Consider the following 19,318-nt stretch of genomic DNA (forward strand, 5'->3'; position numbering starts at 1 on the left):
AAACATATGAAGGCTCTTGATGATTTTACTGAGATTTGGACCTGCATTAATTTAATCTGGAAATTGATGCCATATTATTCACTTGGTATAGCTAACTATTCCATCAGTTGTACTGAGCTTTTTTAAGGGTGACGGGAAAAGCATAAGACATACAGACTATGGCTGATTTCTCTTTTTACAGACACCTGAACAAAAATATCTAAAACATAAACTGAGAATTGCTGTAATAACACACACTCCCACCCATGAAACAGAAGAGAAAAGCAGGTTCTTTTCAAAGCTCACATATCAGCTTGAAACCAAGACTATTTCCTCTCAAAACCAAGGATGCACCAGTGAAAGAAACATCAAATGGAATCAGTCTGGGCTTTCACGTGAAATTAAAGAATGAAGACTTGATGCATGTTTCAGATTGATATTAGCATTGACTTTTCAATAACAAGCACATAACAGAATACAACTTCTCACATCATTTAGAAATCCCCGCCAAGTTTAGACTAAAGCACGAGAGATTTGACAAGAGATGATCTGTTGCGATAACAAAAAGAAGTACATTTTAAGGATGCACTACTTATCCCAAAATATAAGAAATAATGAAGAATAATAATAATGATGTGATGGAAACAAGTCTTAGAACTTTACCTTTGTGGCAGCATCAAAACAGACAAAGCCCATGCTAAAGTCTATAGTAAGTCCCATAAGATGACTCTCCAAAACACAGGCATATGTCTTGCACTGTAAAAGAAAAATCAGAGAAGGTAGTTACCACAGAACATGTTTCTTCAAATTCTTTCTAGAACCAGTATTTCTGTGTCTTTATTCTAATGTTTATATATCTCAAAATTATTATCAGAAATAAGTCATTTGTGTGTAAATAGGTCAATTTATTGCCAGTGTATTGCAAATCAAAGGATTCATATCAGTGATGAAGTTTTCTAAGTATTGTAAAAAGAGGCTTTGCTTCCATTAGAGAAAAAATAAATCATAATCAGAATTGCCTCAGTGATTTACCAATGACAACTGCTAAAAGGGAAGTTTCATTATTTTTTAATTCTCTTATTTGTTTTGGTACCTGGCAACTTCCTCTAACATTAATATATTCCTTTTACCTTTTTAAGAAAAAATAAATGCATTTGTAAAATATCTCTTCTGTATGCTGTTTACTGTGTTTTTATGTTGTCCTAAATCTCAGTGAAGAAGGTAATATTTCATACCATGTAGCTATTGATGTAATCGTATGAAATACCTTCTTTGCTTCAGCTAGTGTACCAATGTATCTCAAAGGTTTCTATGAGACACCTTGCAATCCTGAAAGACTTTCTCATCCTATGATTTTTAAACCTATGCTTTTATTTATTTCCATAACATCACACTTCAATACATGCTGTGTGACATCTATTAGTGTCATTTTCAGGATCAAAACTATTGCTGTGCCTGAAGGCTGACTTCAGGTACAAAATGACAAACTTTTTCATCACAAAATCTGTAAAAAATTTAAACCATATCCAAATCGAATGTAAATTCTTTAAAGAAACCATTCTTATTTTACAGAAATTTTACCCTCCAGATTAATTGATATAGAGTTATATTCTTCAAATGTTGCTGTAGCCACCAAATATACAAAATGAGAACAAAGACTTCCATGATCTATACTGTGTCAAAGAACCAAAATATAAATTGTAAACATGGGGACAATGTAAGTTATTAAATTATCCGTGTTACAAAAGTATGTATTATTATTTTTTATTATCAAGGCTAAATCACATGCCTTTATTTATATATTCTTTGGGTGGGCCCTGGATTCTAAATGGTCTTCCCCAGAATCCAAGAAGCTGAAGGGCTCATTAACAGCTTTTAAGAGTTGAAATAGACATCATAATGAAGGAAAATGGAAAAGTTCATAGCTATATAGATTCTTTGGTTATTTTAAATTTGACTTTCTTACACTTCAATATAGATTTCTTTTCTGAACTTAAATATTTGAGTGAATTGCTTTCATTGATCAAATCAGGTCTCAACTACATACAAACAGTTGGTTAATCTTTGTGCACACACCTTGGAGCTCTAGAATCCAGGTTTCAAACACAGTGATATCCTTCACTGAAGCTGAAGGACACTCTCTGTTAGTTATCAGTGGGGCACAAGTGCAGCATTTAAGACAGTCTATAGACAAAGCATGGCCATCTGTAACTCAGAAGTAAAAATAATCCATGACACCTGCCTTACAACATTATTTTGGGGTTTTTTTCTGAGTAACAATAAATCATATGTTACTGTGTGATCCGCCAAAGGTGGTCAAAAGCTATAACTGTCCATCAGTAAATGAAAGCTTTCCTACTGCCGCTGTTGGGGGTGGAAAGCAGTGACTAGTCTATTCTTGTAGATTCCAACACTGAAAGAACGTTATATACTTCACCACATGTATAAAATCTGAATTCATACAGTATGGAGGTGCACTTATAACTCATGATTATAACTATTAACGCATAAACCCCCCAAATTTTTAATTACAAAATCAGTGATTCAGCTCTGTGGTGTTGCAGTCATATGGTATTTGTGTTTATGTTAGCAAATAAAAGTGGCTTTTTTTTTTTGAGCAGCTACACCATGAAACTGCTATGAATATGTAAACTTTGATCGTAAATCAGTGTTGTTAGAAAAGGAGAGGTTATTGCCTTTGGTAACATCTCATTAGTAGAAGAAAAGAGTGTAAAGTAATATATTTCACAGTGATTTGCTACTTAATGAATTCACATATGCAAAAATGTTCAGGTTTTGCATGCAAAGCAAAAAATGTACAGTTTTGTATGATTATCTTGCTAACTTCCTACAAGATGCAAACTACATTTTTATTTGTAGACCTCCAAGATATCTAGAACATAGAGTCTTCACTGAGAATTAAAATTTGGCAAGGAGATTGTATATCAGATTTAAAATATGTATTACCATCTAACTCATCTGACCTCCCACCTCAATACCAGAGGTCAACCTACAATGCACATTGCAGCACCACACTGAGCTGGCACAGCTAACTCTGCTTAAGCACAGTATTGTGCCTGGGCTAATTAACCTCACTGAGATGATTTATGAGAAACAGGACATATCAGTCTTGGTTCAATGCTGCATTGAAAAAGCAACCTGTTTCCCAGACTGAAGGTTCTTTCTACAAAAGGCAGTGCACAGTTTGTGAAGAAATATCATCTGGTTCAGCTCAATGTGGTTATCGGTAGGAAGAAACTGCATTGTAGAGTGCAGACCACCAGGAATAGCTGATTCTTTACTTATTCTTTACTTATACTTAGGACCAGTCTACACCCTCAGACCATATATCCCATGATCCAAACAATTCAGAGAAGCAAAAATGTGAGAACAACAAAATGATCTCTGGACAGTGAGATTTTAGTTTCTTTGGGGAAGAATGTCCGTTTCTTTATGCATGTGTTGTATGTGCTTGCACATGATACTGGTCACAGGTGAGAGTAGGAATGTGAACTTTCAGACACTCATTAACTATTAAGATTTTTCTCATCTTTATTTTCTTTAATTTGTCTTTTAATTCAGACATTTGGAGAAAACAAAAATGCAGAAATTCTTCCCAGTAGACTTGATAATTTACAATTTCTTATACATTTAATGAACACTTTAAACCATTAAAAGTGACTAATAATTATATATATTGTGGATGTTTGGCTTTGGTTGCTGATTTCTCACAAAGATACCATGAAAACCTTATCAGAACTGAAGCATCCCCCTCACAAAAGAAGCAGAAGATATTTCAACACTCATTTCTTGTCCTCTCACAGAATACAGAATCTTAAATTGGATTTATGAATAATTCAGCGGGTCAGGCAGGGGCCAAAGGAGACAACCCAAAGTTATTCCTTAGATTCTACTCCCTCAATATACACAGTTTAAATTATGGAAAGAATGATATGTTGTAAACCTAGTGTAAGCTATCAATGAAGCTAAGGGAAACCATACTGTAAGTCCAAGATTTAATTCAGACTTTCAAACTCAGATTCAACTTCAATGGAGACATTGAAGAAATGTTAAAAGTGCTGTAACACAAAGCAGCTTAGACAATAATCCTTACATTAGGGAACAAACAACTACAATACAAAAAAAAAGGACAGTAAGAAAAAAGTTCATGATGGAAGTGGTGAAAATTTTAGCATAAAGTAGCAGGAACACAAAGGGAACCTGGCAATCATATATAATTGCACATTATTATGCAAGCTATAGTAGTCTCAGATTCTTCATATAACAATGCTGTGAGATAGTAAGGAAAAAGGAACTCCATTTCAACTAAATTTTTTTCTTTTAATAGGTAATTATGAAAATGGATTAGCATCCCTTACTACTCTAAAGAAAACTAACTAAAGAGTGACTGTAACACATCACAATGGCACCACTACAATATTGTACCACATATTATTGCTAAACTATTATCAGTTTGACTATCTGTCCTCTAATACATATTTTTCCTAAAAAAACCCTTTTGTTTTAGATATACCTCTGGCAGAAGCTATGAATTAGGCTTAAAAAATTTATTACATGTTTATAGTGAGCATTTTTAAAATATTTTAATTAGTAATGTATTCTTTAGAATTACATCAGAATAGGGCCGTGATTAACCTCTCATGGAGGTTAATGCCAATTTATAGTCATTGAGGAACTCCGTTATTATTTGTGTGATTATGGAATAGTCCACAAGACATTTGAATAATTTTAAATGACAGTTTTAAACTGCAGTTATATATTCAAAATTATATGATTTCATAGTAAGACAAACCTGCACACAGCTGGATTATCATTCACATAAAATATGAATATTCATATGATTTTGATTGCATAAAACACAGTTTTAGTAAAAATGTACAGTTGATTTCTCGATTTTGAACGTGTCACCTTTTTTTCTCACACAGCAATGAAAGAACTTGTCAGAGACAAATTATACCACTACTTAGTCAAACCAGATTTTATTTGAATCTGCAAATTGGTGGATGAAAACAGTAACAGATTGCTGAAAGAAAAATGAGGAGGCCAAGACCAGTTATATTAAAAACTAATATTCTATTTTTTTTCCAAACTGAGATATAGAGAGGCAAGAAAATAAAGAAAAAAAGGTGAAATCATAAGTGTGAGTTCCACAATAATAATCTATCATGAGTAGCCTGTTTGTCCACCTTCACAGATTTGTTATAATCAATCAGTCTCAGGAAATCATTATGCTGAGTTCATAATTGCTACTCTGAACATGAGTAGAGTGAAAAGAAGGGTGGAAATGTTAAGATTAATCTGAGGTTAAGATTATTAGGGAAATTCTTTTTGTGAAACATGGGAGCAATTTTGAATAAATGTTATAAAACCCAAAAGAAAACTCTAAACTAGGAATCCTACAGTATGAATCAATATTAAAGAAGAGCAAATATGAAGTGGCTTCTGGGCTAAAAGTTATTCAAGAAAATTGCCATATATTCATTTACTGATGGCACAGTAGTGCTTCTACAAACAATGTTGCAGTCAGTTATATACGAAAGACAAAGCATCTCAAATATTTAGTAGCAGATGCTATATATTGATAGAATTTTTATACAGAAAAACTACACTTATATATTTCAGCACAACAATCAGAGTTCAAAAGGTAAGAATAGCTCCTGTAAAAGGCAGCAGAGTGCATGAACGTAAAGATAAAACTTGAACCTTCTTTGACTCCTCCTCCAACAAAGGTAATATGCATTAAAATTGACAGCAGTGTAGTTTTTGCAAAATGGATCATCATTAGTATATACTAATTCAGTCCATCTGCATGTGTTGGTTTATAGGTCAGAAGAGGGCAAATATATAACCAACAATTTGTCTAAATAAAAAACTGTCAGAGCTTGCATTCCCAGGAAGATGCAAAAAATGAGTGCAGGGAAAGTAAGCATTAGCCAATACATGCAGAGGCTAATATGCTAATATGACTTTTGTAGGTGTGTATACAGAATAACTCATGGCAACATCAACTAAAGCTGTTCCAACCACATGCATTTTTTATGATTTGTACATCAATATAACAACTAGGATTAGGTGAATTATAATTGTGGTGGGATTTTTTTTCTCCTATTTTAAACAAAAAAAACATAACTTTGGTCATGTAAGAAAAACAGAGTTATCTTTAAACACTCTGATATGTAATTTTGCTATAAAATTTTGCTAGTAATCTGTACCTGAATGTCATCCATCTCTGCTCTGTCATCTGACAATCGAGTAAATACACAAGAAACAAGAAATGTGTGAAAAAAGAATAATGTATCTGAGGTACAATTTTGTTCTTGCTTGCATCCAGTAAGTACTCTCACTTGGTGTACTCTCATTCCTGATTATTACAAGGACAATTTAATTCCTTCAATCTTCTCTTATGTTATCCAATAACAAATAAAGTAGCATGTAAAACAGTATGTAAAAATATCTAAACAGCTGGTTTTGTCCCTGATTTATAGATTGTTTTTTCTCTTCTGTCCATGAACTTCAGTTAATAAGTATGTATCACCTAGTCATAATAACTCCAAGATTGTATTTGAGGTAATCTCCTCTGAAGGTTAGATTGCAAGCTCTTTGGGAACACCAAAAGGGTTTTTATGGAATTACATACATAAAACAATAATAATTTGAGAGCTGCAGAAGGTCGGAGAATTTCTTAAATTGCACATAGATCTAATTTGTTAATGTACCAAAAGGTAATCATCAAGGCAGTTGTTCTCACCTGTATCCGTTCAACTTCTAAAAAAGTTGCTGTTTGGAAGGCTTTTTCCCATAGTGTTAGGTCAGACTCTAGCTCCACAGAAAAGTAAAGATCTTCTCCAGACTCAGACTGGACACTGAAGCAATGTTTCCGTCGGTCCAGTAGATCACTGTCCTGATGAAAACCTTAAGTTATATAATCTGGCATACATCAATTAATATTTTTAATTGCAAACATCTATGCCTCAAACTTAGCATTTTTAAATGGCATCTTTAATAATAAAACATTGTAGTAACTACTGAGAAACTGAAAATTAGGGCTTTGGTCTAAACACTGACATTTAAATGAATTTTAAACAGGACACCTATATTCAGAATGGTACAGAACAACATAGCGTATCTGGCATAACTTCCAATATTTTAACAAATCACTTCTCAAAAATGTTATCAGCTATGAACTTTTAAATTAGATAAATTCTATAAAATGTGTCCACTTTCTATTCATGTGAGAGGAACACAAATATCAGCTTCTCTGACCTATTTGACTCACCCACCCTACTCTGGAAGGGTGGCCGAAGGAAGCAAGAGATTTATTTGAGCAGTATGAAAAGTCCATCTGTCCTATTTTCCCTATAGAGGCTAGACAAAACAAGTTCATATTTCTGGTGGCTTACAAAATCCAACACAAAATTTGTCTATAGCTGCATACTGCCAATAGAGACTATAGTCGCTGCCAGTGGTTAGGTTGCTGGCTTTGGACCTGGAGGAGGAAGTTACTTTTGGCTTTAATTTCAACACACCACCACACAATGGATATCACGTAACAAATATTTAATGATTGCTAGCATTTATAACTGGCACTAAATCAAAGAATAACCAAGTTAATCAGGAAATCCATCAGTAAAATGTTTTTCTTTTTTTTTTTTTCTTTTTTTTTTTTAAATACAGGATGCTTATGCTAAAATTCTGGCATGCAATTCATCCTTGTGAAAAATACACTTGCAGAAACAGTTTTAATTAATTTTGTCCCTACTATGGCAAAGCAGCTGTCACAAGCCACAAGATCACCAGGTGCCCTTGCAAATACATCTTGGAAATTTGGGTATATGTAGCTTGGGCGCAATTTCCACAATGCTACCCCATAGCAGAGGGCACACACAACTTGAACAGAATGAGGGGACCATAACCAGCTGATACAAGCTGGAAGAGCACCTTGCATTCTTCAAGCCAGCTCTCTCTGGGGCAGAGAACCAGGACCTTAAAGCTGACCAAGAATGGAAATATATAAAACAGGAGTCTGTATGAAACTATTGCTTTCAGGCAGATAAGTAGGCAATGGTAGAGTAAGCACTGTTTTCCTCTTTCTTTTCATTCAGTAGACAGGTGACAGACCTGCTCAAGAAAACCAGTACAGCTTGCATTCATGAATGCTCCTGGTTCAAAACCGCTTTACAATTTCTAGAAGAATCAGCTATGGAGGCAACATACCCTCTCTTTGCAATCACCATCATAAAAATGAGTTGCTCAGATTTCAAAATGACCAGTCACTGTGGAACAATCCCCTTACTTACTTTCATGAAATCCTAGGCTTAGTAGCTCAATAACATTAAGTTATGGATGGAAAAATCAGAATGAACACAGGCTGTTAGATCTTAAAAACAGTATTTCCCAAAAAATTAATATTCTCACAGATTTTTTTTTTTTCTGAGTGTTCAGAGGGTTGTGTAGTTGAACTAGTTAGATGTAGCTAAATAATAGCCTATGTCCTATGGCAAATACTTTTGTCTCTTTTTTTTTTTTTTCTTCTTTCCACTCAGGCCCTTCTGCTAAAGTCAATTCTGCTCACAGTATGTTTTGACCAGCATTCAAAAAAGAGTTCATAATTTCTAGGTTGCTGTTAATGACACCTATGCTCTACTGCATGCTCACTCAGCCTCAAAGCACACAGAGCAACAGCACTGTGACAAATGTTTAATTTTGTGGATGTGTGTAGCAACATAAAACACCATCCAGCACCTAACTATACAAACCCCGTCAATAGGAACTGGATAAATAAAAGCACTGGCTGACCCTCGCTCCTCCAGGGAAGAAAACTACTTTGTATAGTATAACAGCACTTCTTCTCTAACAGGTCTTAAGTGGGCTCTTAAACTCATTATGCTCCCAGAGCTACACCTGATTGAATGGGCCTGTTGGTCCATAATCAAATGGACCTATTCAGCCTGGGGTCTGACAAAACTTGTGTGTAAGGTACATGTCTTTCCCAGGGAAGGTTTTAGTTCTTCATAGTTACAACCTCAGAAGAAACTAAAAATATTTTGAACTCATCTTCACCTATTCTTGACAACAGTCAGTAGAGAACAATTAATTATTACTAATGCAAACTCTTAAACCTTATTTGAAAGAAGACTATGGCACTATGTGAGATCACAGGATCACTGTCATTAAAGCAATTGAAGTTATAGTCCTTGTTTTTAAATGGAAGTTTAGTACAGTGCTCAGTTCCAGAATGCGGATCTCTATTTAGCTGGGCACAGTTCAGGTTTGATGCTTTTAAATCACATTGTTAGACTCTCCCATTCTCACAGGCTTTTTCCTATTGAGAAGAATATGCTGGCTATGAAAAAAGTTTTACTGAGATTGATCTCTGTTAAAATGTGTTTGAAAAATACAAAAATCTCAGAAATGTCTTTGAAGTGATTAAATAAAAGCTTGTGTATTTTATTATCAATATTGCTAGCAATAATTGTACTAGTTTTTACTAAGCATTACATCAAACCTAGAGGATGAAAACAGAAAGAAGAGATAATGGGATCTACAGTATTAATCCATGTTTTTGCTCTTTAAATATGAAAATTAGAACATTCTTTGATTTAGAAAAGATCTAATCAATCATAGGTAGCATTTCCCCTCAGTGGTTTACATATTAAAATTTTAGAATATTTCAACTCCTACATCATATTGTGACAAACACCAAACACAATGTACTCATTTATTAGTGGAATCTACGTTCTGTGAAGTTTTTATTTGGAATAAAAACAAAATTTAACATGTCCACAGAAATAATAATTTTCCACAGAATAATAATTTCATTTTTTGACTAGTTCTAATGTATGTACTTGTGATAGATCCATGCCTATGGTTAAGTCCATGGTAAGAAAAGTTCAAGTCAAATATAATTAAATGTTGTACTTTAGTTTTTAAAAAATTGCTGACATGCATATGAGGTATTCCTTTCCTTCTTAATGGTATTTCATTCTGCTTGTAAAAATAATTTGGTACAAGGCTCCCCTTAGTACTGCTTCTGCTCCTTTTTGCTGCAAGATCTTTCTTTAGTTTTTCATTTGTTCTCAGGCATTTAAAAAGTGAAATGTTTATTCCAAATTCATAGATCTAACCATGTTTCCATTTCTACAATGGATAACTGCAGGAAACAATATGTAGACAATATGTAGCTAAAAGATAGCTATCCAAATGTCCTTGTAAAGGTAGGCATTTGAAGCAAAATTTTTTCTTAGGAATCCAACTGAGAATTGTCCAAAAGCCTCTGCAAATTTAAGATAAACTTGTCAGGAGTCTCAAAGACAGGTCTGGATTAAGCAGGCATCTTCATTAATTAACTTTTACCAAATGGTTATTTCAGCTAAAATATAAAATGCCATTCTACCCATTTAAGAATCTGCTATGACCCTGTATTTTTATAATCACTTACTAGTCAATGATGGACATAAGCCAATTTCATGTTGATTTTTTTTAAGAACTCTTTCATACTGCTAATGATTAGCTGTACCATTTGTCCCTGATGTTCTCAATGTGAATTAAAGATTCTCTGAAGAGGAACAGTCACAAAACTTGTAGCAGTATGCTAATTCCCTACTGGAAGGAAAGTAGTGCTGCTGAAGGATGGGCTGTGAGGAAAGTCCTTGGCTTACACCCAGCTTCAGGGTAATCCAGCATCTCTGCTGACAGGATGGTATGACTCCTGCTTGCCTAATTAATAATGATGTCCATGTTAAGTGAGAGTAATAAATTTGTCTAAGGGAGCCAAGCATGGCTCATTAGGCAGGTCCTTTCAAATTAAGGCAGAATGCTTCCTTATCACTAACTAGTGACATCTCCTTCTCTTCTGCAGAGGTAATCTTTTCTCTTTTGAAAGACTGCCCTCTCCAGAAGCAGCATTGCTCCTTTTCCATTACTTGTGTCCTTTCATTTTATGTATGATGAATGCATTAAATACTCATATTTTCATTATTATTTATAATGGCTAAGATGCAAGAGACCCTCAACTTTTACTATAGTCAGTGAGAGTTGAGTTGTTCTCTTCTACAAAGGTCTGTGCAACAGAAAACAAAGCTAGGTCTATCAGTTTCATGATCATGGTATGATTTTTACCCAGGAGGTGCTCACGAACTGTCTGGAAGTCTGGTTTACCTGTAAAGTTCTATGTAATATACAGAGTAATTTGGCAAGGGAACTGTAAATATTAGTGATACTGGTTAGCAGTTTTTGACATGAACAACAATTCATGTAAGATATTCAAAACCATCCTAATCAGAGTTGTGTACCTAAAAAGACAAAACAGACCTTGACTTTTAAGATAATTTAATTTCAGCTGTTAAAATGAGGTAAATATTAATGTTTGTGATGTTAAGTATAGTAATTCTTAGTAATACACAGATGAGAAAATAAACTAAACCTGCTTTCTTTGTTGACTAGTTTAGACTGTCCTGCAAAAAGAAATCTGTCCTATCATAACCAAGATGCAAACCTAGCACCTAAACTCTCTGAAGATAAAAAGCATTCTGCCATCAATTCAAGAGTGCAATGACTCCAAGGTGACTGTAACAAGTAATCACATCATGCTTTTACTCTTGCTGGAATCAGTGCCCTGATTATTTTGCTGTTTGTGTCTCCTTCCACTTATCAGCTCCATCTACATAAACATACATCCTTCTTTCTAAGGGATTCTAATGATCTACTTCTTTATCTGAAACTTTGGGAACACTTTTCTTGAGCATCACCATTAGTTGCTATGGAGATGGTTCTAATAGCATTTACAGGCAGCAGGGAACAGATTCACTCCAGACTGAAAAAAAAGATACTGCTTCTCCAACATATCCTCGATAATCAAGAAATAAAGCAAAAAAAATGACCCATGCAGGCATGCACGTGTTTGTACACATCTCATCTTATTTGGATTCTTCTGAATTTTAATGTTAAAAAAAGTAAGAAAAATGTGGAAATTGCATGTGTGTGTGTGTATATATATATATATATATATGCATTTAAATAAACACAGAATGCCAGCTAAATTAAAATGGGACAAAATATTTTTCAATGTCCAAATTTTATGAAAATATGTTTTCTCAAGTGGAAAAATAATTATAATTACAGGATAAATTTCAGTTTCAATTAAATTTCCATTAGAAAGATCTGTCTGATTGCTTGAGAGAAATAGAAATGTTTATTCCCTGTAACATATTAGGTAGAGCAGTAAGCTCAAATTGCTTTCCTATTCTGCCTGAATAGGAAAATTAATTTCCTATTCTGCCTGATTAAAAGATGATGCAGTCTCAAAGACCCTTATCTGTATCAGAGCAAGAGTCTCTACACAGGTTTCTCCTGAGACAGTGCCATAATTCTTAAGGACCTCCACTCAGAAATGTGTTTATTTTAATGCCATATGAGGACAATTTTCAAAATTTTCATAAAGCAGACTAATCTTTTGGGGAAAGAAAATATTCTAATACTTTCCAGAGAAGCATTGGTCATTATGTTCTGCTAAAGAAAAATCAGAGACTAATGTAATTACAAACACAGGTTAAAAAATATGCTGATCATCTCTTTGGAGAGTTATTAAGGTTTTTTACCTCTCCAAACTTTGAGCCATTATTTGATGGAAATTAAGTTTAAGAACAGATCCCAGAAGAGTAAACATAATGATAATAGATAGCAATGCTAAAGAGTGATCCTATCATTTAATTCTGAGCCCTTGTTTACAGCTTTCTCAAATTTAAATAATTGTGGCTGAGTTTTTTTCCATGTTAGTTGCCTGCCTGAGGATATTTTTTATTTTCACATTATAGTTAAAACAGCTGACTCAGTTCTGTGAAATAAATTAGGAAAAGGAAAGAAATTGGTTTGTCCATGTTAAGAACAAAGAAATAAACAGACAAGCAGAACCATCCCCTGAAACTGCTTTTCGGGCTGCTCTGGGGCCTCCATTCTTTGGAATGGCAGCGACTGCTTCAGGGGTGGAAGGAAACCTTTTCTGCCCTTGAAAAAAAATACAAGTTAAGATCTACTGAAAAATTTAGATGTTCTGGGCAAAATTTGGCTGTTACCATTCTGAAGATTTCATTCTGAACCTGTTCCATCCCCATGGTGTATAGGAAGAGAAGAACCTAAATTCTTTATGCAGTAAAACTGCAACATCTTACGTTAAATTTAATTATTGAAATAGAAAGAAAGACAGGAAAAAAACTCAAATAATTAAAGAATGTGACCAAAAAATAAAAGAAAATTGACAAATTAGAGAAAAATTCTACACAAAAATCTACCAAAAATGAGGTATCAGAACATATTACCAGATAAAATACTGAAATAATGCATCACTCCAACCTTGAGAAATGCCCTGATTAGACTAAGTCAATGAAAGGAAACCTTCTCAAACTTTAGGTAAATCTTGAACATCTGAGATGTAAGACATACACTTGTCTTTCCTGAGTATCTTCATTCAGTATTTATATTTCACATCTTATTTCTGTTCTTTTTCATCATTCCTTTTTTTCTTATGTTAACAGTTGAATTTGGCTTTGCCTTTCAAGGATGTTGCAACACCACTGTCAGTCTCATAACTAGACAAGCAGCAAAAAGCAATTTCTTAGAAGAAGGAAAAGCTGATGCCTTTAACCAACAGAGAGGTTGCAGGAGTCATTAAACATATATTTTCTGTAACTGTTATTCTTTTTCTTTTCCTCTGTGTGTTTATCTTGTTATTTCTTCCAGGAAGCAGGATCAGACTTTGAGACTGGCAGCCCCAGCCCAACACAACTGACTCATTTTTTCCCCAAAATGTGACAGTTTATATTATCCTAATATTGCATAAAAAATGTCAAAAAGGTGTGTTTTTTCTTTAAAATATAGAAGAAACCCCTCTAAAGTTAAAGGGAAACATAAAAAGCCTTATTTAATAACTTTCCACTTCAAATATTGTTTGTCCTTCCTTTTCTGAATCAAATAAAAAGTTAACAAGCCTTTATACAGTGGCAGTTGTCATGCACCTAGTGACACTGCCTCTTTGCTTTCAAAAAAGGCTCTTAAATGGTGCTGTACATTTACAGAAACATCAACATCTTTAACATACAGGACCCACTAATTTTACCTAAATTAACATACCACAGATTAGGGATTATATCACTATGTACATATTGAAGAGAAATGAGCTGACGTGACATACAGCATCACAGAAAATATGGATGATCGAGCCAGAGGTGTGGCCATCTACTCCATATCTCTGTGCAACGTAGGAGCAGCTACACACCAGCTTATGCTTATAAGGATCCAGTGATGGAAATTCAATGGCCTCGTCAGGAGCTCTATTTCTGTACTAAATGATACTAGCACCCTAGAAATTTTTCTTTACCGTATAACTGAAGACAACTTAATGATGGTCTTAATGCCAGAGGACATGGAGATCATTTATGACTTTTACTATTTTTCTTATAAGACAACTGTAATTCTAGTTAGAGTGGGAACAGAGCCTCTTTTCTTTGGTAACATTAAATACTCTTAAATTTAGAACAGGAGGTAAACCAAAGACTGAAAATTACTTCAACTTTTTAGAATGGAAACACTCAACAGTTTAGCATTTTTCCAAGAACTGCCACCTGGCTAAACCTTGGCTGAAAATCTAATTTTCTCTGGATGCAGCATTAACCTATTTATAAAAGGGATTAATTTATTATGCCTCCTAAGCAGTTTTGAGTACATGTGATGTACTTTAGTGGAATCACATCAGGATGCAAGTCTCAACCATTGAGCAAACTATATTAATGATAGACCTCAAAATGCGTTCTGTACCTTCACTTTATATGTTTATGTGTCTATTGGCATTAATTTAAAAATTTATTTGAATATAAAAACATTTTAAATAGTTTCCCATGCTTTTTAAATCATCATTTTCCCATACTTGACTTATTGGAAATGGAGAACAAAATCACAGGAAATTTAAGTGGGAAAATTAGCATAACTACATTTGAGGATTTTACACACACCAACAGCTAAATAAGGAAGGAAGCACAGGAAGGAGACACCAAGTTGGTCCTGATTAATATAGTAAGAAAATTATAGCTGCACTGATGTGAAGGATACCAGCTACAAACATCAATGATTCACCAGCCTGACATATTGCCAGCACAGACTGCCTTTCACAATTATCCTCACATTTCATTTCAGAGCTGATCTGACACCTGAATATGTTTTCTGTTTTATGCTGAATAAAGTGTGCTTTTTATTGTAAATCTCCAAATATTTTTGCATGATACATTGAAGATAGAAGGCAGGTGACTGAACTATAGAAAGCATTTTCTCACTATTAAAAGGAGATGCTTGGATGAAGCTGAAGAACATTATTAACTCAAGCAAACAAGGCAAACTCGCTTGCAGAGAAGTGCAATCTTTTATATTATTCTTCATAATTTACCTGAAAAGTTAAACAAACTTTTTTTTTACCCCCCATATGGAAAAATTGTTTAAATATTTAAGTTATTTACCCATTTATCAAAGATACTTAAATCTTGTTAAATTATACACCCTTACACATGCACGCACATGCACACACACTGAAAACACACACATTAAAACAGCATATAAAAAATATAAGAGGTACCAAAACCCCATATACAGTTCAACCAGCTTTGAAGTATTGAACAGGACAAGGCCATCTGCCCATTTCTGAAGCTAGTGATATAAGTACCTGCTTTTCTGCAGTATTGAAGATTTGACCAATCCTAAAATTGGAATTAGTTGGCTGTTAATGGGGGTTTACCCCTCAAAATAGAGGACAGAGTGAAATAAGCTTCTTCCAGAATAAATTAGAAATATTTATTCGTAGCAAATTCTACCACCAATTCTGTTGAAAATGACTCATAGATACATTTTAATATCAGAAGTGGTATCATTAGATTATCTTGCATGACAAATTGCTTAACACAGATCACAAATTTTCATCCACATGCTACTGCTTCTGTATGACTAGCATCAGTTTGAATAAAACTGGTGGTAAAAAAAAAAAGTGGTACAAAAGCTATCAACTTCTCTTACCAGTGCCTTCCACTGATTAATCATCAGAACTTTTACAGTTTCTAACTTCTTCCCAATTTGAACTTGCTTGACTTTGATTTTTATTCACTTTTTCTTTTTACCTGTTTCTTTTTAGGGTTAAAGAGTTCTTCAGTGCATTATATTTTCTCTCTGTTAAGGTACTTCCACCCCATAATCAACAGACCTATTGAATTTTTAATAAATTATTTTGTATGCTTATCAATGTATATATTTACCCCCTCAGGTCTTAAGTTATTTACTTCTCCATAAATGTTCCTTTTACATCAAACATAGCCCATTGCTATTTGACAGTATTTGACAATGAATAGTTTAATCCAATATAATTAAAATTTGATTTTTGTATTGAGCCTGCTTTACCTACTTTGCATGTCAAAAATTATTATTTCAACCCAAAAATCTTGACAATGAAGGGCTTTAAACTTACAAGATATGTATTTTTACATGGTATTTTGAAAACTTTCTACAGAGCCTTTTTTTATAATCTACTATTGTTTAGGTAGTGTATGAATGTAATTGTCAGGGTTTGGGTATTTTTATACTTTTTTACTACCAAAAATTGTAAGTATTGAATTAGGGGATCAGTGCTCCTTTGCTGAATTTATGTCAATAGAACTGTTTTTCACACAGTCAAAAGAGAGCTTTTTAAACTTTACTTTTATGCTCCAAATTTTAATGGTCTTCCTGATGATTATTTAGAAGGTCCTAATCACATTAAGAATAGTGACTTATTGCCTTGCTTAGGGCAAGTGTCCTCTTTCTTTTCCTTGTAATCTGATGGGGAGAAAAAAAAGAATACAGTAACAATAAAATAGTGATTTACTAGAGGACTATTATAAATATGAATCTCTGTTAGCTATAAATCACAAAAATAATCTCTGACATCTCTGATTAAGGTGCAGAGGATCCTGCCTTTTAGGTGCTTGAGGCTGAGAGAACTGTAAAAATTGAGAATGGCACCCCAGTTTCCTATATCATTCATGAGAAGAGTCAGAACCTTTGGAGTGGATGCTAAAGGAAAAAGCACACTCCACACATGCAGGCAACTATGAAGAAAACATTGGCCATGCTGGCAGATGAATTCTGAATTTTATTTAACATGTTTGGACTATATTCTCTTCCTGATGATTAAATCGATGAAGTCCTCTGCTGGGTGTAGCCATTAATATTTATTCAGTGGTTTAGTACTTTTACTGTCAGCAGAAGTGGTAGTATTCTCTCATACTGAAACACTGAAATATTAATGTGTATTCAGTAGGATCTGGCAGTTCATATTCTCCACTGTAGTGCTTCTGTCATGAAAAGAAACTTAGACAAATCTCCCTAACTGAGGAAAATTACAATTCTATTTAAAAAGACAAACTTAAGGTAGTAAGTCTCTCTAATCAAAACTGCTCTTGTGAAGTTCATCAGAATTTTAGTCAGAATTAAAGAGTGGAAGAAGGAGAAAAAATGCTTTCAGATAGATTCAGTAAAGTCCTGTCCTTGTGGCACAAGGGACAGTTATTGAAGTTGCCAGCATACATCAGGAGAAAATAGCAGCATGCTTGGGTAAAAGTTGCATCCTAGTTTCTAATGATTATAAGTCTAAATATGGAAAAAGTTTTTGAAACATCTCATTTCAATCTAAGCAAGCCATGTAATGCAGAGACATTTTGATCAGTAAGTGTTGTGATAACATTTAGTAATTCACTTTGACAAAGAAGACATGACCCAAAACCCGCATTCTTTCTGGCTCTGCAGAGGCGTTGCGGCAGTCCTGACCAACGCACTTAGTCCTGCATGCAGATGATGAATCTTCTGCTCCTTCTCAGGATGCCCAACAGCCTGATCAATATAGAAGGAAATAAGCTTTGGAAACATTAATTCTAAAGCACTACTTCCCACTTCTGGGCAAATTCATACAAAAGTTACCACAGACCACTTGCAAGTCCTTCTACTTAAAGTGAATATTAGCCACAAAAGCTGTATCTGTACTAACAAATTAATCATGTATGGCACTGTTTTTTGCCACTATAGCCAGCTGGCAAGGACCAGACCACATTCATTCTATGAAACTCTTTATCCCCCTAACACAGGGTGCTCACATGCAACAGCTCATTACAAATGCTCCTTCGCCCATGGTAACCCTCAAGCTACAACAGGAATTGTTTGGGAGAGTGCTAGATGGTCCATTTGGCCCAAATCCATGGTAGTGATCATTCTAAAATAAATTAAGAATATAGATGATGGCACTCCACCGTCTGGGACTGTTCTATGATATTTAGCCCTAGTGAATGTACAGACTGAACAATTTGAGTTTAGCTGAGAATATGGAACTGAGTGATATGGAACTTAAGAGACACTGAGTGATGATACTGTCCTGCAAACAGGCATTACTATCTGCCTGGATTTATCTCTGCCCAATGAGAGATAAACTTCTTCTTCTGAAGTAGAAACACAGAATAATTCTATCTTCTCAATTTTCCTATAAAGAATGACATGAACTCAGTCTCTGCCATGGAAGAACAGGAAATGCAGGAGAGGGAACACTACAGTAGAAAAGCCCAGGTTTCTTTTCTTCATTTTTTCATTAGGTTTCCTGAGCTATCATGCTATCTATCAATCTCTGAGAATATAATCACTTCAAACCCTGTTAGCTTGCCCTTTTGCCATCCAACTCATTCTCCAAGGAAAACAGATTTATAATGAAAGTAGCATGTGAGGTACTATTGAAGGGAAGAAGTTTGAAGATGATAACAAAGCACCACAGTAACTTTTTTTAAGTTGCCACTGCTTCAGTAATATCTTTGAGGCTTGTACAAATGTGTCTAGAAACATGTACTGCTAAAATGGAGACATTTATGATGCTGGCATAAAAGCTGAACAAAACCTTGAGTCTCTACAGAGGTTCAATGTAGTAGTAGCAATGGGAAGCTGTTTCGCTTGCTTTTATTTGCTTTTATATTTAGTGAAACCATGGTTAAGTCCTCTAGTACCTGCTGCAGAAAACTAGAATGTGGTGAAGATTAATACTCCAGTGTCAGAAGCTGTAATTCCATTGCAATGATTTTTCTACTTCCTTTTTTTATTATTTGCAGGTTTTAGTCAACTAAAGAACCCATTTGAAACATTTGAACACTTTATAAGCTTGACCGTTTTTACAGACAATAAAGTAATAACTGAATATGAATAAAGTGGTAAACACATAAATGATATTCCGATATCACTTAAACTGGAATTGCCTCTCTGCTGGCACGTCCTCTGTTAA

The 19,318-nt window shown here is 34.3% G+C and overlaps 1 protein-coding gene across 11 annotated transcripts in view; it reads right to left on the minus strand.

Annotated features, from left to right (window-relative positions):
- The window catches only part of SNTG1 (syntrophin gamma 1), a 372,119-nt gene that overhangs the window by 26,904 nt on the left and 325,897 nt on the right, over positions 1-19,318 (minus strand). For 10 of the 11 annotated variants that reach the window (XM_030012053.1, XM_030012058.1, XM_030012057.1 and 7 more), the window contains 2 exons: positions 6,749-6,901; positions 643-735 (listed from right to left, as the gene is read on the minus strand). In XM_030012053.1, the coding sequence (XP_029867913.1) occupies positions 643-735; positions 6,749-6,901 (246 nt within the window). The remainder of the gene's footprint in view (positions 1-642; positions 736-6,748; positions 6,902-19,318) is intronic. The other variant, XM_030012059.1, reaches the window with a different exon arrangement.

The sequence above is a fragment of the Aquila chrysaetos genome, chromosome 4 (assembly GCF_900496995.4).
Source record: "Aquila chrysaetos chrysaetos chromosome 4, bAquChr1.4, whole genome shotgun sequence".
Classification (NCBI taxonomy): Eukaryota; Metazoa; Chordata; class Aves; order Accipitriformes; family Accipitridae; genus Aquila; species Aquila chrysaetos.